Source organism: Trachemys scripta, chromosome 3 (genome assembly GCF_013100865.1).
Source record: "Trachemys scripta elegans isolate TJP31775 chromosome 3, CAS_Tse_1.0, whole genome shotgun sequence".
Classification (NCBI taxonomy): Eukaryota; Metazoa; Chordata; order Testudines; family Emydidae; genus Trachemys; species Trachemys scripta.
The window spans coordinates 95,341,944-95,366,964 of NC_048300.1; the positions used below are offsets into that span (position 1 = coordinate 95,341,944).

The 25,021-nt window shown below is 39.6% G+C and overlaps 1 protein-coding gene across 3 annotated transcripts in view; it reads right to left on the reverse strand.

Annotated features, from left to right (window-relative positions):
• LOC117874857 (SAM and SH3 domain-containing protein 1-like) overlaps nucleotides 1-25,021 on the reverse strand; it is an 814,380-nt gene that overhangs the window by 117,543 nt on the left and 671,816 nt on the right. For all 3 annotated transcript variants that reach the window (XM_034765451.1, XM_034765454.1, XM_034765453.1), the window contains exon 2: nucleotides 19,865-19,993. In XM_034765451.1, the coding sequence (XP_034621342.1) occupies nucleotides 19,865-19,993 (129 nt within the window). The remainder of the gene's footprint in view (nucleotides 1-19,864; nucleotides 19,994-25,021) is intronic.

The following is a 25,021-nucleotide window of genomic DNA, read 5'->3' on the forward strand; positions in this document are numbered from 1 at the left end:
TTCAGGTCTATCATTTTATGTCCCCTCCTCTCCTGTCTGTTTAACCCGCTGAAGCCTGGAAGAGCAGTAGAGCAGAGAAAAGTGCAGGGTTGGGAGGAGAACACAGGGAAGCATGAAGGTGGAACATGCCAGTTTAGCACACAGACCACTGGGGATTAACTGCAGGTGGCAGACAAGTTCAGCAAGATGGTGGTCCTACGCTATGGTGATTACATTTACTTATTTATTATAACAGAGGGTCCATGTCTTCAGAAGGGAAATGAGGTCAATTACACCCACTGCCTTCTCCCCTTCAAGCTGGTCCTACACAGAACTGTACCACTGAGCAGCGTTGTCCAGCGATGCCTAAGGAAATCTCATCTTCCCTCCACTACCCCCCCCACCCCCTGCAACGCACTTTTTCATTACTTTAATGTGCTCTGGCAGCAGATACTCTGATCTGGCCTCTCTAACAGTGAGGAACCTAAATAAAAGCGACTCAAGCTATCACATAAAAAGAAAAGCAGCTACAGTCTGCATCTGTTCTCTCTCATTACACAGCCAAATGCTCACAGCATGTCCAGAATGAAATGGAGAATCATCTGTTGCGGTGCCAGTGACAAAGTATTTTCTTTAAAAATATATACATAATGAGAGCTAAAGTGCTTTCTCTCTCACCCTTTGTGATACAGTGTGGTTCAGCAGTTAGGACAAGAACCTAGGAGGAATTCAAGGCTCCTGAGTTCTTACGGACTTCTTGTCAGCAAGTCACATAAGCTCTTTGTGTCTCAGGTAACCCATTTGGATATAACAGTCCTTCCCTACTATGTCTCATAGGCTTAGTTGGACATAAAGTACTTTGTGACCCTCTGGCAAGAGGTACCATACAAGTATTAAAAACCCTCTTATAATATTCCTCCTTTTTCACTCCCTCTTTCTTGTTGCTGGTAGTCATTCAAAGCCCCAAATTTCAGGCCAGACCAAGTTACAAAGCCGATGCCTCTGCTGACAGTTGACTCCAATACTATTATGCAGACAAGATGGGTGAGGTAATGTCTTTTTATTGGACTAGCTTCTGTTGGTGAGAGAGACAAACTTTCGAGCTTATACAGAGCTTTTCATCAGGTCCCAATGCTATTAGTCAGTCAGCAAGAAAAACTCTAGAAGAACATCACTGGGATCTTCTTGAGAGAGTAAGCAAAAATCCCCTCACTACAGATCTTAAATTGAGTGGTGGCAGACAGATGTATATAATCTCCCGTCAGCAATGGCAAGCCATGATGAGGTCCTTCGGGTCCAGAAGGTCTCTCGGTTTGCTTTATGAGGTACGATATACATATACCTGTTCTGTGAGTTAAAATACAGTTTGTCCCAAAGAGTACAGGAGACTACTAAACAAAAAATATTTCATCTCCTGACCATAAATGTTAGTTAACTGGCTGACATCTCTTAAAACAAAACAAAACAAAAAACAAAACAAAAAAATCACTCCTCTCGATCCCCTCCATGTGAGCAAAAGATATTGATGCTAGTAAAATGCAGAAGAACAACATACAGAAAGGTCTCATGAATTACCGTAGCTTATTTCAAGAAGGTTTGACAGTCTCCATGAATTGTAATGTCCACAGTCACTTACACTGAAGTTTAGATCAATTCACAACTTCCTAACCACAAAAATGTGCCCACCTGTAATTTTTAAAGGGTGGGGGGAAAAAAAACTGACCTTGCCCATAAAGCAGAGACACAAGTTCTAGCAAGTAGTGCACATACAGACACCTTTTAGTTAGACTAGTTTGCTGAGAAGTAATGATAGGTGTCGGTATACATCAAAAAGCAGTAAATGAGAAGGCTGAAGCAGACAGGAGAGCTCGATGGTTTTCATGCAGCCACTGTGAAAATAACAGTCAGCAGACAGATATAATCTAGCTGCCTCTTGCTGAGTAGATTATACAGTTCATCGAAGTTATGTGACTTCATGTTTATTGTCAGCTCTTTACATTTCAGAGTAGATAAAAGTTTTTCAAATTAAAATACAGAAAAAATCCCAAACAATGACCGCATCTTTGTGACTTCCCAGCTCAGTGCAAACCTTTGGCAGTCCCATTTCCGTTAACAGATGTTTCCTCACTAAAGATTATGTGTGAAACTCAGATTTTGACTGATAATCTTCATTCAGATTCACCAAGTTACCCATGATTTAACCTCTGGCAATTTTCATACAATCTCAGGCCCCAATCCTGGAAACACACATGCAGTCCCATGAATTTCAAGCATTGTGACCTTATTTATTCCACACTCAGTAGCAAAAATCAATTAAAATATCAAATTTGAATTCTCCTCACTTAGCTGTCTCTGCGTTTTGGGAACACATTCACTAATTCTGTTACTGAAAGTGCACTTTGGGAAGAAGGAAAAGTCGGTATGTAGCACTGGGCCCCTAATTAAACCAAGATGTTTATGAATGCCATAAATCTGATACGTAGAGTTAATGTAATTGTTTCTATACCCCCAACTCCCACGGTATAGAATCATGTTTCTGACTGCAGAAAGTAGTGTCCCCATCAAAATAGGTAGATTAGACAAAAGGAACCATGCATAGGGTTTGTCTAGAAATCTCTCTCATGAGTGTACAAGACTATGACCATTTCTGGATTCTTTAAAAAGCCAGCATCAACTATATTCATATATACATATATAGTCATATATATGCACTCACATTTAAATCCATTTGTAGATATAGCATCCACTGAACAGTCTTCTCTATTCTTTTTTTAAAATCCTTTAAACATTATTTTACATTGGTTCCTGTGTAAGTTTATGCTCTCTGTGGATGGATGGCCAATCATGCATCTCTGGCACGTTTCCTGAGGTTTGCAACAAACTCACCCAGGACAAATATTGCTGCACTCACACTTAGTGAGTTTGGTTTACTTTACTGTACTTTTGAGGAAGTTTATCTTGGCAAGTAAAAATCCAGAAATGGCCCATAGCCAACTTCAAGAATGTTCAGGAGCCAGCAGCAGCGGATCGCATTGGATACCATGAGTGGCAGCACCAGGAACACAAGTTGTTTGTTTGAACCACTTCTATTATTCAGCAATGCAATTAAAGAGGCACCATTTTCTAGTACTTGGAGCAGAGTATTGTCTCACTATGGTGCTGATCCAATGCTCATTGAAGACAATGGGAGTCTTTCCTTCAAAGGCCACTGAATCAGGAACTAAGGTACCTGGTGTAAATTATTTAACTTTATGTATCTCAATTTTATGACTTGTGAAATGGGTATTATAATATCCATCATTGTAAAGTGCTTGGATGTAAGTTGCTATATTAATGGTGCTGTATGAATGCAAAGTACTATCACAGATATTAATGGAAGCAGTCCTTGTGAATTATAGAGTTGACTAGACTCTTGTGGCAGAAACATATACTCTGCTTTAGGACATTCTATTTCTCTATATTCTTTGCTACACGAAGGAGAAGAGCGAATCTCTGTGTACTCATTTGTTTTATAGTCTTCAAAATACCACTTGAAAACAGATAAGGGGCAGATCCCTTCTTTGCTGCATGGAACAAACGCTTTTTTGATGAAGAACGGCACTTTCAGGGAAAAAAGAGAGAAGGCAGATTTCAGTGGCACACATCATGGAGTAAGGTACTACTCAATATGAGCAAAGTGATAGAATCAGTGATAGAATCAGAACTTAAGGTATTGACTAAAAAATGACAAATATGTTTTCAAGGAGAAAAAAAAATGGGGTTTTCACCCGCCAAATTCAAGATTCTGTTTCCGAAGCAATAACCGTGTAGAAGAACGCAGCTCCTTGAACTGTTTTGCGTTATCTTAAATTATGGCAGATTTGATTTCTTAAAGTTTTCTACTTTTCAGCATTTATAATTTCAGTGGAAGTGAAGAATGTAGGATTAGAGGAAATGAAAATTGACTGGTCACATTTTTTTTCTGAACCCGTTTCATTTCAAGTTCATCATGCATTAGCAACATGCAGAAATATTTGCACTATAAACATTATAGGGAAATAAGCAAAAGCTTTACATGGAAATTAAAAAAAATACAGAAAACATTCATGTTAAGAGGTTTTGTAAAACTTAGACAAAAATCTATTTTAAGTCCTCTACTACATTCAAAATAAGATGACTGGCAGTAATGTTGCAAGTTAGGTTGACCTCCTGTTTCCTTACAACACCATAGGCAAGCAATAATGTTCAAGATGACATACGGTAACTCATCTGACTAAACTCATGGAAGGGACTGCAGCAGAAATCGATAAGCAGTGACTACAAGTGGCATTATGAATAAAACAAAGCCTTTATTTTAAGAATGGTAACCATATTTAATAAAGAAGATGGAAAAGGTTTTCAAGTGGTAAGTCTTCACTGAATCAATCCATGGTTTATAGTTTAAATGATTTATTCAAAATAAATTAGGTGCAACCTCAGTGCTGAGGTGAGTAAATTCTGCCTCATCTCTCCACAAGGGCATATGTAAATGTCAGGGATTCTCTGCACATGTGTTTGTGGTCAATATTACAAAGACTGGTTTCATACCATAATATCATAATAGAATGTGATATTTAAAAAGCCTTTTAGAGAATTATTTATCTGCAACTATTTTAAAGACTAAGGAAGCATGTAATATAACTGCTCAGTTTTCAATGTTATATGTATATGTATCTTGCCTTATTTCTGCCAACTGTGCTATTTATGTACTTGATCTCTGTTGCTACATCAAAAAAGGAAAAAGTAGAAGGAGACACTGTTTAGTTCCATTATCAAGGAAGAAAGGCCCGGAAGCCAGTGTCATTATTCATTATGTGTGCAGAGGCTAAGTTTCATATGAGACGATCTAGAAAAATAAACATGTCACTTCACCTACACTACTAGGGAAATATAAATAAAGAAAAATAAGATCAATGTCCAATGTCTTTTGTAAATCTGAGGTGGGGAGGGAAAAAGGAGGGACCTGTGATTATAACATATAGTTAAGGAAGGAACATCCCACCCCCAATTCCTGATGGGCTTCTAACCATATCGTATTGCAATAGTACTGAAAAATGGAGTAAGACAGCAAAAAACAAGAAAGCAGCTACGGAAACAATCTCAACCTCTCACAAATAGTTAGTGTGGGGCTTGAGATACAAAGGCAAGCACATAAGTAGTGCTGCCCAGATCTATTGCTGAGTGGGGATATGGTGTCTCCTGGGACGTGATATCACATGCCCGTGTAAGCGAGAGGCTGCAGAATCTGCTATGGGAGAACTTAATGCAGCAGCAGGTATGCTCTGCATCATATGAAGGAACTCAATTGAGACCAGGTTGTGGCTGGGAACAAGGCAAGACCTGGTACCTCAGACCAAGGGGTATAAAGTCAATCCAAAGTTCTCTTTCTACTTAGATGATCAAGTAATCTATCAGTGAAAACTGCTGACACACTTATACGGACCATGTTGTTCCTTGCACCTTCTTTTTAGCTCCCAACTTCAATAAACCCAATTAGAATCACAATCAATATAACTAACCCTGTTTAAGGCATTCAGAACCCTTGGATCCCAAAGAAGGGGTGTAGAAAATACTGAACTGTGTATATTTGAAGAAACATCTACTCTGTGAGAAACATTGTTCAGAAGGATTCTCCATCCTTATCCAAACAGCTTTAGAATCCCAGATAACATGTTGGCAGGGTGATTAACCAGTCTAGAGGCCCTGACCTTGCAACCATTACTTATATGAGCTATCCTTATGCAAATAGTACCGTCAAAACTAATTGGGCTAATCACTTAGGAAGTGTTGCAGTATGGCTATTATATTTGTAGTTGTATCAATAGGCACAGTTAGGGCTCCATGTCTGTCACGAAGGTTGCGGAAGTCACAGATCCCATGACTTTCCAGCTGCTCAGGTGGCCCTGGGGACAGCCACACCAGCCACTGCTGGAGCAGCCCCGGGGACAGCCACACCAGCCACTGCTTGGGTGGCCCCCGGCAGTGGTCCAGAGCAGTGGTAGTCCCCTGGCCCCCGGCAGCTGGTGCCACTGGCCCCGGGCAACACCTTTCCTCCCTACACCCCTCCGAGCAACGGCCTCCCCACACCACCCCCCAAGAATTAGTCACAGGTATTTTTAGTAACAGGTCACAGGCCGTGTTTATTGCCTGTGACCTGTCCATGACTTTTACTAAAAATACCTGTGACTAGATCATAGCCTTAGGCATAGTCACTGGAGTGATGGGGTGTTAATCCTGACCCATGGTGAGTAACTGAAGCCAGAAAATTAGATTAATGCTCTCAACAAGACTGGTAATGTGTCTAGTGCCACACATTTGTTACAGATGTCAGACTCCACTGAAAACTCAACAGGCTTTGGTAGTCAATATATTCTTTGCTTCTAGCAGATAAGTTTTATTAAAAGAGCTATTAAAGGTGCATTCTTTTATTGCCTGGCACACAGAGCAGCGTTATTGTCCTTCAGAGCCCCCTCCTCCAAACACACACCAATTCCATTTTCCATAACAATGTTCAGAGGACTGCAACTCCAGGTGGCTGAAAGACTGTCTGCTTTCCCTGCTTCCTCTGGTATTGCTGCTAGCTGTTAAGTTAAAGGTGCCATTTCCCTCAGGTTAAAAAGTTGAGAAGTTGGGACTTGTCCTATGTCATTCCATTAAGTGGCTTTTGTGTGTGTGAATAATACAAGTTTGTGTGCGCTGTTGGGTTTGCATTTTCATGGTTAAAATGCTACAGGCTTCCAATATCGCCTAAAGCATGGCCACTATAGAATACATGTTCATTTGGAAAATGAATGACATGGACTATACCATCAAGCTTTCAAGTTTTAGTCGCTGGATTGCCCTTCCCTCCAACCCCCCAGAAAATGAAGCTGATAACTTTCATGGCATCCCTCAGGTGACAAAGATCGTATCATTAGTGAGGGAAAACAAAGAAGTCCTGCTGTTGTATGTATAAAGATTTAAGTCCGATTTCTTAAGTAAATTAATTACTAGGCTTCAGGTCTTTGCAAACTGCTGTGATCTCAGAGAAAATACTATATTCTTATCCTGAAGTCCACTAGAGGGTGAAAAAGGACTGTGATATTACAATGAAAAAAGTAAAGTGGGTGTAAAAATATCTACAGATGAAGGATCTTCCATGGACAAATGCTAGCCGGTTAAACGCAGCTTTTTGTATCCATACACATATGCAGTTATGTGTATAGAGTTTAAAAAATTGTAACAATCTTTCATACAGTTTATATCTTAAAAACAGGGCTCTCCAACAGCTGACACTAACTAAAAGGATCGCTCTTTGAAACATCCAGAAAGAGTTTAGAGGTATATATAAGAGCAAAGATAATCATAAACTACACTTCAGTGTCAGCAATATGACACCAAATTTCAGCAAATCTGCCTTAAATGAGCCATTTATCTGGGGAGCTAGAGAGAAACAGACAATCCATCGTGAACTAACTTATCCGGAGAGCGGATTGAAATGTCCTCCCCTAGCCATGTTGCTTTTACTGTCAATGAAGGTAGAGAATAGGTCAATATTTAACAATTTTGCCTTCAGGCTTTCCTGAAGGATCAAAGATGGCAGAAGTAGAAGAATTTAGACCATGTCTATACTAGTCAGGAAAGGCAAACTTCATTCTCACCATTTAGTAAGAATTGTACGAGGTGCTACCATGTTCTTCCTACTCCATGTAGGAGGGACATAAATGTGAAAGTTGTTTCCTATTGAACTTGTATGTGCCTTACTCCTCCCCCATACACAAACTATTGGCACAATGCATATCTCCTGGGAGTTTACCATCAATCCTAAATTTTAGGTACCTTACACTCAAATAAAATGTTTTTGCTTCCCAGCCATACTTCAGGTAGCCAAAAAAAAAAAAAAAAAAAAAAAAAAAAAAGGAAGATATTTTTTTAAAAGATAACCGATCTTAGGGGTCTGGGTAACCTGCTACTGACTAAAATAATGTGGGCCATATTATAAAAATAATACTACTAATAATAGCTCTTTATATTCAGGAAGCTTTTTACAGTTTCACAGAATTCTTCCTAGCTTTTAAATCAATAGTTACATACATAGTCAAGAAACAAAAGGCTAAATTTAAACATTTGCCATTCTAAGAAGCTAGTCTCAAGATCTGGATGCTTTAAGTATCTTGTTTCTGAACTTCAGGTCCTCACAGGTTACTAAATCTGTCTTTGGTGAAATAGGAGTTGACCTTTCATTTACAAGCTGCCTGATAGCAAAATCTTGGATTAAAATTGCCTCTAACAGAGGCAGTTAATTCATACCTAGTCACCTAAAAGGCTGTGTTTCAGTGAACAGGACAGAGAGCAGGTTCCATTACTGGCTCTGCCACTAATCTTTTTGTTACCTTGGGCAAGTCCCTTCACTTCTCCATTCCTGTATTTCCTTTCTCACCCTTTGTTTTGTCTATTCAAGCATGCCAGATCTTTGGGGGGCAAAGATTGTCCCTTCCTATATATTTGTTCAGTGCTGTAATGAGGCCTTTGCTTGCCCTCACAACAAATCAGCCAGAGACCCCTTCTGAGTGCAATCACCAGTGCCTTTGATTTTTAGTGTCAGCTCCCACCACCTTCTATTTATAGTCTGCTCCAAACCAGCAACCTGGGGGACAGCTAGCTTCTCCAGCCAGCAGGGATGCACAGCCTCTGGCTCTTCCCTTTCCTTTCTCTTCCCTTCCTTCCTGCCAGCCTTATATAGCCCCCTGGCTAATGAGGCCCGCAGGTGCTTCTCTTCTAGCAATTTGATGTGGCCTACTCCGCCAGCCCCAATTAATGCTTCTTCATTGGAGTTGGACTAACAGGGGCCTGGCTCAGGACCTCCTGGCCAGTGCCCTGTTGTTACTAGTGCCTACTAGAAAGAGGCCCTGATCTCTGACTATGGCCTCTGGGCACTACAGTAATACAAATAATAAATAAGTAGCTATACTAAAAAGACTTCCCCCTTGAGTCCTCTCAGGTGCTCAGATAGTAGATGGTGGGTGTGGTGAATACTTGGAACAAGAGAGTATTGTTGGGTGATGGTGCTTTTGACAGGTCCAAATATCCATCTTGGCTAATCCTATTTCTCCTTTAAAAAAAGAACATATGAAGAAAGTAAAATAAATCAAAGTGATGCCACATTAATTGGCTTTATATAATTGCTTTCCTGTTTGATTATTCTTTAATTTTATGGTATTTTAAGTTCCTGGGCAGCACCCTGAGCAACTTGGCTCAGGGTGTTTATAACAATAAAAAGAATGATTATTATGCAGCAAACGTTGCCAAGTCTCCAGATTCCAGTCTTTCCATGGCCACCAGAACAGATTAAAAAACCATAATGTGACTTTACTGTTCTGTTGCACTGTAGCGGGGACCACAAAACTATCTGTCACGGGACAAGAGAAATCCTCCTCTTTTCTATCGTCTGTATCGAAGGATTCTGTGAATCCACTCCAGGTGCCTTTGGATTCCTCATTCTGCTCCCACACTTCCAGGAGATGAGGCCTTTCCCTTCAACATTCCTCAGCTCCTGTTGTGCTGGAACACTCAAAACAGCTGAAGAATTCTGGCAAACCCTCCAACAGCAGCCTATAAAAGACAGACTAGCAAAATGGGAGCATGAAGCTCCCAAGAACACACACACGCCTCACAGCTCAAAACACGCGTCCTTCTCCCCATCCCCTCTTTTTCCTTCCCCTTTGAACAGACTAGAGCTCAGTGAGGATGGTAGTGAGCTCATAGAAACCCAAAGAGTCTGTAGTGATACTTTGTCTTAAGCAACAAATGAATAACATTCTGATAAGCAAACGTATTTAATTCAAGTCACTTGCACAATATTTCTCGTCTTCAAAACCACTGAAGTGTGATTCATATTCTATTACTACACCATGTCATTCTAAAACAATAGTGGCTTCCCAGGATTCCTTTGATATTGGTCCTATATGAAGGGAAGATTGTAGTGTTAATGCAGATAGTGGTATTTCTTCTCTTTATTCATTTAAAATTATTTTAAAGAATGTACACAGCAAGCTTTGGTATTAAACTGGGGTAACCACAAACAAGCCATCTATAGCGGCTTGTATGTCAAGAATGACTAGAGAATTAAATGTACACACTACCACCTGCCACTCAAAAGTCATAACCAAACCGATCCACTGACAAACACCGAATGTAGCTCAGCTGTCCTTTCTCTCCAACTCTGGCAGACAACTGTCATCGCAGAACCATAGTAACTTCACAGAGTAAATTTCTAAGTCCACCTCCATCGTCAATGCAGGTAATTCCCTATAGTTATTCTGAAACGCTAATGTGGTCATACTCCAAATTCTATTCCTAGCTCTGATTCACTGGCCTTGGATAAGATAATTAACTCTTGTAGCCAAATTCTATTCTTTGTTACACTGGTTTAAATCCAGACTAACTCCGTTGTTTGTAACCTAGTTGCTCTGAATTTAAAATTGTGTAACTATTGTGTTACAGTGTTGAAAACTGTGGCTACACTAGGGAGATTTCCACGGACACAGCTTCACCAGTACTTGAAATTCAAGAGCAGATGAGGCCTTAAATTTACCCAACTGTTAAACACACATCAGGGACAACAGCACTTAAGTTACCAGCCCTAAAGGGTGTGATGAAAGTTAATTAATGTTTGTAAAGTGCTTTGAAGATAGAAAATGCTGTACAAAGATTAAATAAAAATATTTTGATAGATTTCTTGTAGCAACTGAATGCTCTAATTACCTGGCCTTCAGTCATTTTGGTATGGTTGATAATATGAAACATATGAACTTAGTAAGGTGGACTTCCAATACTCAAATTCTTTTCTGCCCCTCACTTACATGACTTTGCAGTGGCCTCTCACATGCCGTACAGCTTTAAGCTAGCTTTTCTCTCAAGGGCTGCTGTGAAGCAGGACTGTATCAGCTCAGATACTATGGTGAGGGGGGAGACACATGAGCACATACACAAGCAGAGACAGACAGACAGCTGACAAAGTTTTATCACTCAGAAAAAAGTTCTTCCACTTATTGTTTTCTTATCACCTTAGTTTGTCTTGGACAAAGGTTCTCTAATTTGATTATTCTTTTCTTTGATTTCTTGTTCCTGCTTTATCGAATTCTTTGGTTTAACTCCCCATATAGACCTAAACCAACTGATTACAGTTGCTATCTCTTCGAGGAATTCTGCCACAACAGGTAGCAGACAGGTTTAAAGTGATTATTATTAAGCGTTTTTAATGGGGGTCTCTCACATTCCAAGTGTTGCTGCTGCGAGATTTACCATTAGGAAAGAATTTATTCTACATTAGTTTCTAATCCCCATCCATTTTGTCTGTCATGACCAGCAATACCGGAAGTTCTATCAATTAATCCTTTTGCTAAAATAATGAAATTCACTCCTTTTGCAAAGTATTGCCAGTTCATATTGACATATATGTATATAATATATAATGTCATTACTTCCATAACCCAATTTACTTTAATAACCAGAAATTAAGAGGTAGGTAACTACCGGCCATAGTAATCTCACATTCCTTATGTAAGATGCAAAACCTATTATAGTATAAATAATAGGGGAGCAGGGGTCTTAGCTGATATTCATTCATTTTATTATCTTGGGGAACTCAGTGATTACATGACGACTCTGGTTACTGATCAATCTCTCCAAACTAACTTCTATCTCCCTCAAATCACAAACTACCTTGTTTGATATGGAACTTTCTGTGTGCACTTCAGGCGACATTGCCAAAAATAGAGGATTTAGACAATGCTGATAAAAGATCAAAGATCAAGAGATCAAAGAAGTGTAACTGTGCAACATCAGAACCTATATCTCAAAGAAGAGAAGGGACAGAGGCAAAAAAGAAACCAATCCCCTTGAGTTCACAGATGGAAGTCTTTCTCCCTCTGTGCAGCTTTATTGGGGGGACAAATCTCCTGGAGGGGGGAGGGGAAGAACACTCCAGAACATATCCAGATGTTCACAACTATTCACAATGTGGTTCTAATTTGCTTCAGAACACACTCTCGATTAGGATCCATACGTTTCTTGGGTGACCCACAAGGCTGATACTGGTGCTACAGATACAGATTTTGAATACCGGATTGAGTCCTGGACATTTATCTCAAACATCATCTTTATTATTCCTCAAGGATCAGAGGCTCTGCTCATTTATTCAAAAGCTTAGGAAAAACAGAAGCAAGTGCAGGGCTGGGCTGATTTTTTGAATCTCTATTGTAGGTCAGATTCAGCATATGTGGATACACTGACTGAAGTGTTTGAGCAACAATTCCTGGGGTGAAACATGGAGTCTGCTTGCAGAGTTGTATTTAACTTAAAAAAAAACAAAACAAAACAAAAAAACACATTGTTACAAAGGAAGGGAACAGCATGGATGTGCTGGTGAGGGATTACATTTTCCTAGGAGATTCCATTCTTTGTTTTAGCACCTCCTTCATAGACCAGATTCTGATACTCTTCCTCTAGTCTAGCAGCACTCTATTCAACTAGGATATCAGACTTTGGCCCAAACTGAATAAAAACCACTAAGAAATTTCAGACACTGAACCATTAAATGTAAATTTTAAGTAAATACTGGCTGCCATTTTATTAGACCCTACTCCTCCATGTAGCCACTTTATAAATACAACCACTGTATCTAGCAAGTCATCAGTACTAACCCATCTTTTCCTGCAGCTGGGACCACCTACTCACAAGTGGTAGTTGTCTGAAAAACATTGGTACATTGCACAGTGTTCCGAGATGCTGATGAATAACTCCACAGCATTCTGGAAGCTCTCTCTCTCCCTCTCTCTGTGGCGCCTGCTTACACTTGCTATCTTTCTCAGATTAGTGTCAATCGGATTGGCATTTTGGAATTCTTCTAATCATATGCAAATGAGAAATAAACACAGCTGCATATCACAAAAAGTGTGTTTGTTTTAGGTTTGGATGGTTATTTTAAAGAGCTCTTCCCGTCTGCTTGTTTATTTTGTATTTATTTTGTTGTTGTTTTTTGTTTTTACAAAAGTGGCTTTTATCCCCTGTAATAAAATTTACCTACCATTTTCACATTGGGTAACATGATTGCTTCCTTTTGGGGGGAGGGGGTGGGGGGGTTATCTTCTACATTGAGAGAGGAAAAAACCACAGAAGGAATTGAAGTCACTCAACCAAAGTTTTTTTTCCTATCAAGTCCTCAGGTTCTGATTAGATTAGATCACAGAGTTAATAAAAATCCAGTTTGCCAGTGCCAGCAGATACGCAGCTTTTCTAGGACCAAATAGCACAGTGAGAACAAATTCAATTCATTTTGGTGCAAAGTAAAAGTCCTCCTGAATTAAAAAAAAACAAGAAAATCACTACAGATGGTGCTATAAGACTGAAACTAGAAGACAAACAGGCCTACATATCTGGAGGGATTCTATTACCATAATTACTAAATAATATCTGATAAATGTGAGCTACCTATTTTATACCACATATTAAACAAAACCAGGGGGTGAAGAGACTTGAGTAAAGTGGAGTTAAGACTGTAAGTATCTACCAGTCACTAAAGAAAACCATCCCTTTTGAAAATGTGGGGTTGTCAAAAAAAAATGCAAACACTAGAAAGCCTGCAAATGCCAAACTGAGATTACACTTAAAAACACACACGCGCGCGCGCACACACACACACACACACACACACACACACACAAATATAAATGTATGGAAATGTGCAGTTAGGGTCCCCAAAATAACCATTACTCCACATCTGCCAACTTTCCAGCCTGTACAGCCATCTCATTTTGCCTGTAAAATAGACATGTTTTGCTTAAGGGGGTTTAATAGGATTCTGAGGTAGAATTTATCAGGTTTCCCCACCCCACATTAGCTGAGCTCCAGCAGAGGTAGAAATGGAGAAAGTGCAGGTGTTTTTACCACCCTTTTATCTTAGGTTCTGATTCAGCATGGTACTTAAATACAAGGCTTGCTTTATTCCCATGCTTAAAGACAGGCAAATGCTTAATGTTGAATCAGGGCCCAGCAGCAGTCAGATGACAATGCTAAAAATGCTTGGCTCCCTGTCTCTACTGCAGCTTCCATTGTTCCTCCTACTGGTGAAGAAAAATGCTCATGAATTTACTAGTGTAGATAAAGCCTAAGAAGTTGTGTGCCCGAGGTTGCCAATATATTAAATCCACATTATATCCATCATATACAGGCACAAACCATTTTTAACTACTACAGAGAAGAGAAAGTCTTTAGAAGTTCAGGTGTTCCACTACTTCTGCTTCGTGCGCGCGCGCGCGTGTGTGTGTGTGTGTCTGTCTGTCTGTCTGTCTGACTGTCTGACTAATGAGGCTTGTAAACTCTCCACTCTTGTGTTCTGTACAGAGTTAGTCTTCTGTTCTCTACATTTTTTTAAACAAATCCAAATGTTGTTTATATTTTGTGGAGCCCAGTGCAGGCAACAAGACAAAACAAAACAGTGAATCCTGTTCCAGTGAGACAGAGGCATCCCAACAGTACTAACCAAAGCAAAAAGACAAAAACCACATGAAGATAATACTGAATTTGTAGAGCAGAGATGACCAGTTTTGTGGTAGGAAACAACCATCAACTTTAGGAGACACTGAATTTAATACACCTCTTCCTCGATATAAAGCTGTCTGTGGGAGCCAAAAAAAAAAAAAAATCTTACCGCGTTATAGGTGAAACTGCGTTATATCGAACTTGCTTTCATCCGCCGGAGTGCGCAGCCCCCTCCCCCCCCCCCGAGCACTGCTTTACCGCGTTATATCCGAATTCGTGTTATATCAGGTCGCGTGAACAGCAGAAAGAAACAGAACTGGGAATAATGCAGGTAGGCACTTTAACACACACAGTTCCCTCAACAAACGTCTATTGTGATCTACAACATACATGGCTATTCTAATCTGGGTCTCTCTTGTGCAAAGACTAGCTCAATTAACCTCATCAACAACCGGTATGGTAGTTCTGTGATATGGCCAAACATCTGAAGAAGTGAGGTTCTTACCCACGAAAGCTTATGCTCCCAATACTTCTGTTAGTCTTAAAGTGCCACAGGACCCTCTGTTGCTTTTTACAGATTCACTAGAGAGTTGATGATCTCATTTCCCATGTGACCTAAATCCATCTCTCCAGAGGTGAAAGGCTAATGAATTGTCCTATTTGTGCCATCTTCCCCCACTTTTCCTTGCTGCACACAGAATTTGTGAACAAATAATTGGTTGCCCAGCACCTTTCAGAACTATGCACATAGTTACAGTGGCATACAAAGATTACATACCCTAAAAAGTGTGCTGGTGGTGAGAAAAGGTTTTGGTTTTGTTTGGTGTTCATTTGTATTTTCTAACATTATACATACACGTGTGTGTGTGTGTGTGTGTTGTGTATGTATGTATAAATACTCACACTTTAAGAACATATGGAATTAGGAGGGTGGATTTACAATGTATATATTAAAAGATATTGGATGGTCTCTTCTTTCCATATGAAAACATTTATAAGATATTATTAAAAAGGAACAACGAAAGTGGCATATCTGTGTTCCTTATTTATTGCTTCTCAGTGACATCCATCTTTAATTTGAGCAGCTTACAAGTCCAAACATTTTTATCATTTGCCAGTGATATAAGCACAAACTCAATCCATCTGAATCTCAAGCTGTATTTTCTTTGCCTTACAGATCATCAGCCACAATAGAGATCCTAGAATCAGAACTTAGCTGGTGATTGTCAGTGATGGATGAGACAACACAATGCAGTATGCTCTTTCCCAGCTATATCATTTCTGCAGTGCCCTGTTAACAGCCCTACAAACTTGTTTATGTCAGGAAACTGAGCGGATACATCTCCAAAAGACTCACAGGAAGCAGATATGAGCAGTAACAAGGTGCCACTTTCACAGAGTCACTTTTCTGGCCATAACTTCATTTTAACAGATGTCCAGTTGCATATTAACAGTGATCCATCCCTTTTAGGCTTGAAAAGCCACTATGTATTCTGACTGCAGTTTTCCCCAGCCAAGAAAACACATGGTGTGCAGGAACAGGCCAAATGTTTGCAAATGTGGGTAACTCCCTTGCTGTTCACAAACACTAATGCCCCCAAACCCAGCATATTCACCATTATAAAAACAAAGGCAAAAATCCAAATGAAAAATACAGTTATTGTGTTTAGGGACCAACTAAAAAGCCTTGATAACATTACAGTTTGGAACCATAATCCTTGTTTATAGAACACTGCTTTCCATCCATCTGCAGCCCCTGCTCCGTTGATGCAAGATATCCTGTTCTCCAGAACAATTTTGCTGAGTGCTTTTTGTTTCAACCTGGAGCAGGACATCCGGACCAAAATGGACATGGTCTGATAGGCATGGTTGTAGAGCTGATTACAGAGCAAAATTTAGAACTAAGATATCAAAACTTTCTCCCCAGAAAATTAAAACTCTCAGTATATAGGGTAGCACCAGTAAAGAGTCCATCCTTTTGGATTTCTTCCCTTCACTGACTGGACTTCAAAGGACAATGACTTTCATCATTGGGAGGAGGTATAGCTCAGTGGTTTGAGCATTGGCCTTCTAAACCCAGGGTTGTGAGTTCAATCCTTGAGGGGGGCACTTAGGGATAAGGGGCAAAATCAGTACTTGGTCCTTGCTAGTGAAGGCAGGGGGCTGGACTTGATGACCTTTCAGGGTCCCTTCTAGTTCTATGAGATAGGTATATCTCCATATATCTGAACAAGTCACTAAGATCTATATATAACTAACAAAACTGTGCCAATCACTGCCATTTTCATTTACCTGTATGTTAGATCTCCATCCTCACCCTTTGTCTTTTAGATGCAAGATCACTGCGACAGATTATCTGCATTTACAAAACACCCAGCACAGTGAGGTCCCAGTCCTGATAGGAGCCTTTGGGTGCTTCTGGAACATACATTAACAACAACTTACATTAAGCTTGGCCTACACAGGTTATGACATGTGCAACCCCCTACTTAATAATAATACCTTTTGTAGTACAGAGGCAGGCTAAAACAGCCCTAAAAGAAAATTCAACAGCAAGCTAAGGTTAAAATCTCAGACAAAAATGAATGGGACAATATTCATCCTATTTTCTGGGTGCTCCTCAAGCCACTATCATCTGCTCTTCAATTTAAATCAACTCCCAGTTAAAGCAGAGCTGTAGATAGTAATATTAATCTATTAAATCAACAATGTATTACTGATGACAGGTCCACTACCTGCTCCTCATGTACCTTCCAAGTAAAGTTTGCAATAACAAAATTTTTGCTGCTGTCAGCACTGCTGGGATATAGCTGTGGAAGAGTGCATTATCAACAGAATGGCTAGCTGATGTCCCAAAAACTTTATCATTGTACTGAGAATGGATGTAACAACATTAATTTGATTTTCAACCACAAGGCTCTCTCTACATAGCTCGTAGAGCTGGCAGTTCAAAAAAAATTATCTTTTTGATTTATAAACTGAGCACATTTGATGCAGAAGCCACTGAAAAATATACCCCAAGATGCCATTTTCACACAGCCACTTTTCAGACTAACTTCCCTTTGAAAGCAGTAGCCGGTGAAATCACTCACAGATCTGACTTGCATTAGTTCATATCTTTTTAACCCACCACGAAGTTCTGCATCTTTGATGTGAGCTAATTAAGCTCGTATGGCTTTCCCCAGACTGCTTTCTGGAGCTCTGGTACGAAGAGAGCCAAATTAGGCCCATCTGTCTAAATGGAAGGGAGTTCTCTCCAGTTGTAACACATGCTTCGTTACCCAGCACAGAAGCTGTCTTCCAAAATTCCTGAGCGCCAGGAAGGAGATTTTATAACTGCCAAAGCTTATCTGGAATAGTCACTGTATGCAGTTTGGAAGACAGCACGGTATCTCGGGATTAGATTGAACCACTAAACTGTTCCAGTCACTTATTCATGCAGAAGGCTCAGCTGTCCGCACACTGTGGAATGTTCCATACGGAGCCCCCTGCAATAGAGTTGCATACAAATCTTAAACATTCAAAACTATAGCATGAAAGCTTTTTCTTCACAGTGTTTAATTTGTTACACCATGGTAATCCTGCTAAAAATGAAATATTGTTTCCATTTAAAAAAATAAATCAAGAAGGATTAACTAACTTCAATTGAGCACAGGAGATTATTTTCTTACGGCCTGATTCTGAAGCTCTTCCATTTGCACAACTCCCACTGAAGTCAATGAGAGTTTTTTATGTGGCAGGGCTGCTGGCCTCAAAGAAAGAAAGCAGCCATGTGGTCCATCTCATAAACCATAACTGCTGCAGCAATAGAAAGTCTCTAATTGCTCCCAGAGTCACTTGGCTGTCTATGCTATGGATCAGGTGTGTGTGTGGGGGGGGAGGGGAGGGCGAGTAAGGGAAAGATGGGAGTATTCTGCTTCTCTGTGATATTAAGACAGTAAATACATGAATCCAAAAGTCTACAGACCAAATTCAGGAGGCTCACAAGCTCCTCTGCATGTTAGACCTTTCACAATATTGGACGTATCTGAAGGGGTGAATGAAGGAGGAGGAGTGCTTGCAGTGAAAGTACAGGAGTGAGAGTCAAGTGACCCGAGTCTATTCTTGGCTTTGCCACAGGCTTGTGAATCAATAGGAAAGTCATCTGTGCCTCAGTTTACCTGTATAAACTAGGGATGCTCCACCTCATAGTTGTTTTGTCTGAAAGGCCCTTTGAGATCTCTGGGTAGATGGCACTAGAGAGGTGTAAAGTATTTATGTGACAGCATATACTCCTATGTCTTTGATATGTACTAAAACATGTCACAGCTCTTATGAACCAACAGTGATTGACTTCACTGTTCATGGTATGTAAGCTCTGTGTCTTTGCTAACTACTTTGGTTTACTGGTTCCTACATTTAGTACTCAAACATTATCATCATGACAAAATTAAAAAAGCCAAGGTCCAAGTTTAAGAAATATTACTGAAATAATCCCAATATTCTGTGAAATTTTAAGACCTGAACATGTTTCTATACATTACAAGGATTCTTACTGATACTCTGAAAACCAATAAAAAAAAATTATAATGAAAAAAGTATTGTAAGTAATAATATTTAGTGTACATTCTACATAGATATTTGTTCAGCAATCAGGCTAAATAGTGTAAACAAAAGAAAAGAGGAAACAATTAGCAATTGCCAAACAATGAAAGAATCTCACTTAAGATTTTAGAATGGGCTCTTTTGAGAAAAAGATTTTCTTTACCAAAAAGAAAAAAAAAAAAAAAAAAAAAAACTGACAACTATGGTCCATGCCTACATCCGTTTCAGCTACTGTGGAACTATATGCTTCTGAGGAGGCAGACTAACTTCTCTGGGACGCTAGAGTATCCTAATGCACAATCAGTATCTGTGTACAGACTGCTTTAGTTTGGGAGACCTGAATAAAAGACAACATTTTACAGTTGTGAGGAGCTACGTTTTAAAATTATATAATATGAGGTTTAGGAACAAAGGTGTATTTCCTAATAACCATATTGGAAACATCCTTGAGCAAAGAATTAACTAATTTATCTCATATTAAAAGCAGCATTTTCTTCCATCTCAGTCAACTTCTGTAAGGAACTTTGTGTAAGCAAAAAGATACAATAAGCTAACGCAATCTGCAACCTAATGAATCATATCAATAGACCAACCTCAGTATTTCCCACAAAAATAATTAGGACCATCAGCTTGGAAGTGTTATTCTGTGGGCACACATGTGCGTTCTCAGCCCTCCTATTTCCCTGAGCTGGAATGCTGAGTATTCCATCCGTAGTGTATGCAAGAAGGGCCTGAGATGGAAAGATGTAGCTACTCCACTTACCATATCAAGGTCTTGAGAAACCCTCCGTTTGCGCAGCTCCTCCATCCTCTCACACACATCAGTAAAACAGGTGTTATAGTAATCTGCGTACTGCTGTGCCAGGTCATCAATGTTACCCAGTGACCCGTCCTAGGGAGAAGAGGATTAAAACAAAAGCTTAATCAAAGTTAAAAAACCTCAGATTTTAAAAGTAACCATGGTGATTACACATGAAATGGAATTATCAGGCCATCTTATTAATGTAAAATTTACTGAAATTGTCATTGCCCAGGGCTGTGGCTTGCTTCTTTAGAGTCAGGGCTGGCGCAACCCATTAGGTGACCTAGGCAGTCGCCTAGAGCGCTACAATTTGGGGGGCGGCGACCGCGGCGGTATTTTGGCGGCGGGACCTTCCGCCGCCTCTGTGGGGGGCGGCATTTCAGGGCGGGACCTTCCGCTGCCTAGGGCGGCAGAAAAGCTGGTGGCCTCCTGTTTAGAGTGAGTGTTTTCTATTATATTACTGATGTAGAACTGACGAAAGCTGACGTCATGGCAGCTAAGGGGCATACCTCTGGCATCACATTCATGCCTGAAGCCCCCTTTCATGGAATATCCTATATCCAGCAGGGATTTCCTTACAGTTCCTCTTCTCTGAAGGCCACTCCTGCTCCCCCTGCAGGGTGGCAACCAGAAGAGCAGCTGATGAGCACAGGGAGCAGGTGCTCACGTACTGTGAGGAGGGGGCCATGCAAGTGTCTAGGTACATACAGAAGACAGCAACATATGGCAGGGAAATAATGAGGCCCAAGAAACTACCCCCAGTCTATTCCTTGCTGCACCAGGCACTCCAACACACATCCAAGCTCACTGGGTGTCCTAGGCACCCAGCCACTCATCCCACCACCAGCCTTCTGCCCAACCCAGCTGTCCCAATTGAGAACATTTCCTTCACTGCATATACCATTATTTGTGGGGAGTGGCTCTGTTGTCTCTGACAACAGTAAACACTTCTTCTAACATCATACTCTTCACTTACGAGCACAATGAGCAGGACTGCAAATTGTCCCAGTAGAACCATCAAGTTTCTGCCACCCATAAGGACACTACTAGTTGACCACTGTATCAGAATTTATGTATGAGAAAGGGACAAAGAGCACAGCCAACACGACCCATTCTCCTTAAAACATTTTTTAACTTCTGCTATGAAAATCAATAAAGCTGGAAATACCAATCTAGTGTTAATCCACAAGAGATTTCAGAGAGGAGTCCTGCTGCCTCGCTTTGACACAATTTCATCAATACTGCATCTCTAGGGTGAGATGAAATTAAAATTCTAAATTATCAGAGATTGGAGTTTTTCATAGCCACAAAGCATCAGTTTATTATAAAAATGATAATTGCTTTTCTTTATGGTATGAAAAACATATTTGGAAAATATGAAAGACTGGAAAAAAACAGCAAAGTTCCTCTCATGGGAAAAAACAGAAGGAAGAACTATGTTTTATGTGATACTAATATACAGGGTCTAATATTGTGTGGGAGGTGAATTTGTTAAGAGTACAGAGAATTTTCTGGTGTCTTAATTGATGAGCATAAGAATTCAGGTTGAAAATCTAGAGTCAATAATATTAATACATACACCTAACATTAATATAAATTGTTTTATAGAAAGTGGATCTAAAATTTCTTTACCAAAGTAAGAGTATTATTCCAAGCTGTGAAGGGCAAAATTTGCATTAAATCAGGTGCCCTAATCGATATTTAAGCAACTAATACCAGCCCAATATTCAGAGATGCTGATCTGGGTGCCTAACTTTGCTCAAAGTCACAAAGAGAAGCCAGTATCAGAAGTAGAAACAGAATATAGGTCTCTTGATTCCTAAATGCCCTATCCACTGGCCAAGATTGCCATTCCAATGACAACTGTCATTCCAACGGGACGGGTTAGCAAGGTTCCAATAGGTTAGTTATTTGCCCATTAAAGCCAATATAGAATATTAATATATGCCTTTAAAAACACACAATGTAGAGGTTTGGAACTAGACTGCATTGTTGAAATGAAATATAGAACCCATTTCAAACATGTTTGTATCATGAATGTAAATGGGAGGGAAACCAAGCAGTTGTTTTGTAGCAATGAACATAAAACTGACATAGAACAAATACAGTATGCTACATGCATTGGTTTATAAGCTAGGATAGGTGTAATTTTATTTCTGTTTTTGTACTATAGTAACGTGTATTATTGCACAGATCCTTACAAATGGAACATATGATTTTGTATTTTGTGCATATTCTTTGTGCATGTAGGAGGAGCAGAAGAGAATACTTTTCATGTTCTGAACTGATTGACTGTAAATATGTTTTTATTATCTCAATGTAATTTTGCTGTCTCAGTTCTATTAAAGTGTCTCCATTGCACTTTCCATACTTCTTCTAAAATGTTTATTATTTAGGTAAAAATGTCTACATAGTTCTTAAACATTTGTAAAGTGACTTTTATATATTTTAAAAACTTTTGTTTCTTGAATGTTTGGATAAAAAAACGAATCAAGAAACAATCTTAAAATAATTATATATAAAAAAGTAGCAATGCGGATGTTTAAATAACAGAGAAAGCAAGAAGGCCTACATTCATGAGCCACATCTTGCTATAACCACAGAAATTTGAAGACCTATTTAGCTGTCCAGTCCATCTTCTTGCCCAGGAAGAAAAGGCAGGACCTTATATTTTGAGATCAGATTATCCAGGTGGTCAATGAACACAGTCTAACTTCACTCCAAGTAAAAAAAATATCATACCTAGGATTCTAAAACACAGGATCTACTTACACTAGTACTTTTCCACATGCTAAACTCCGAACAGTTTCCCTGAAAGTTTTGTAATTTTCATGTTACAAAAAACTCAAAGTAGTGTACACATCCAACAAAATCTCCTTTATGCCACTTGTTGAAGCAGTCACATCAGCACTTGGAATAACTCTGTATAACTCCCATCCACCATACTCCTCAACCTGCCAAGGCCCAAAAATGGGACTTTCTGTGATAAAAAGATAAAAATTATTCATGCAGAAAAACTTAAATGCTGAGAGATTCATTCCCTTAGCATCAGTAACTTTCTATAACCTTAGTTTCATGATGCTTTATTTCTGGTGAATAATTTTCAACAACAGAAGTAAGGGGACACCACATTTGTATGGAATATAGGTAACTTTGTGATTAAAATGAGGTAGGCATGAGAGGATGCCAGCCATGCCCATCCTCTTCTGGAGCAGCAGCCATGCTGACTGGCTAGCAGTTAGACTGCACAGGCAAGCATTGGAAGGTTTTTCTTCCATTTGTTTCATACAGTCAATCACTCTGGAACAAGTTGTATGAGAAAACTCTAGCCTCCACCTGTGCTGTAAACTCAATACACGTGCTTGTGTAACCAGATATTCCTTTCAGCATCGTCAGATCCCTGATTGATTCTACTAGTGTGATCCCGGGCACACAAACACAAAGAGCCACCCTTTGTAGGTTCAGGCATGCAATTATGGTTGCTAGTTCCACACTGCAGGGGAGTAAATGAAAACCTAACAAAACCACAGGCAAAACAGATTTGCCTGTTTAATTGTCACATGCATGTTGCATTCTTGCTGATAGTTTGCGCTAGTTTCAAATGGGGAAAGGGCAATTTGAAAGCTGATTTTTTCTGTGGAAGGATTAACACATTTATCAGCTCCGAGTGTTACAGGTAAACTCTAGCCTGGAGTTTCTTGCCTTGTACAACTGGTTTCTATTCATTTCCTGGTGTGCTTGGAGTACCTAAGAGTTGAGGGGCAAGTTGAAAACAATTATCGCAGATGAGCAAGGAGGGAGAATTACTTTGTAAAACTAAAATTTACACTATCATGTTTTTCTCTAATCTGAATCTTAGATCTATCCAAACTATGTGTATTTAACAGACACAAAGTAGAGAAGTGATTTTTTTTAAATCAGCGAATCTGAAATTGCCAAATGTATTCTAAATCCAAATTTAATACTTGAAATTTTGCTTAGCTATAAAAAGGAATATGGCTTTAACGCAAACTAAATTACAATTAGACAAGCAATATGGAACAGACTTACTCTAGAACTCCACCTATACAACTTCCCAGGAGAAGTTCATGCAGTATTACCAGCACAAGATTTTTATTTAGATAGCATCAATGTACACTCGTGGTCCTGTACAACAGGCGTAGCATGTCAAACAAAGAATTACAAGTGTTCATTATACACTTCCTGGAACAGAAGGACAGTAGAAGCTTTTTTAAAGGAAGCAGGGCAGGTTGTCTTATATTAATAAAGTTGGTTTCAAGCTTGGAGGTCTGTGGCTATGTCTTCACTGAAGAGTTAACTCACCTATCCTTGAGTTAACTCCTCCCAAGTTAGCCTACCAAGGGTGAGAGCAGCCATTCTGAGAAATGACACTCAAGCTGCACAGAGTGACTGGATTACTATACAGAGTGACTGCATTAGCAATGGATGAGTTAGGCCAAAGCTCTGATTTAGCACATACTCCAGATGTGCCAGCTAATTTGAGTTAAAAGCAACACTGCATTTGAATTCAGGTTTGTGTGTGTGGACAGAACTTGGGTTTGAACAACATAGGAGGTATAATGCGAGTTAACTCTGCAATGAAGAAGACAAGCCCTGTATGAAAGATAGTATGAAGTTGGAAGTGGATGGAGGAAACAAAGCAGGCTCTTTGAAGAGAAGAGAAGCACTGGTAGATTACAGAGCCTGGGAAAGGTGTTAGAACATTATAGCATTAGAACAACTCCCATTGGCTTAACAGATCTGGAGGTTGCGGACTTTTTCAGTAGCATAGGACACCATGGCCAGACATGGGGCTAGAGCTCTGCTCATGTAATCTCAAATTCAGATAGATTATACCCTCCAAATTCATGCACTTAAATTCCAGAGTTTCCAGGAACTTGGGAAGGAAGATGTTCATCAAATCATTTTTATCCAACACTGGAGTATTTATTTTATGATTTTTGGGTGAGGGCAGCTGGAGAGTTTCTCTATTGAATAAGAAGAAACACAGCTGTATAAATCAATACAGGCCAAAGACAGCAAACATTTCACACTCAGCAGCTTCCACTCATGTTACAGGTTACACAAATATTGTCAAAATTCTGCAAAGGATTATAC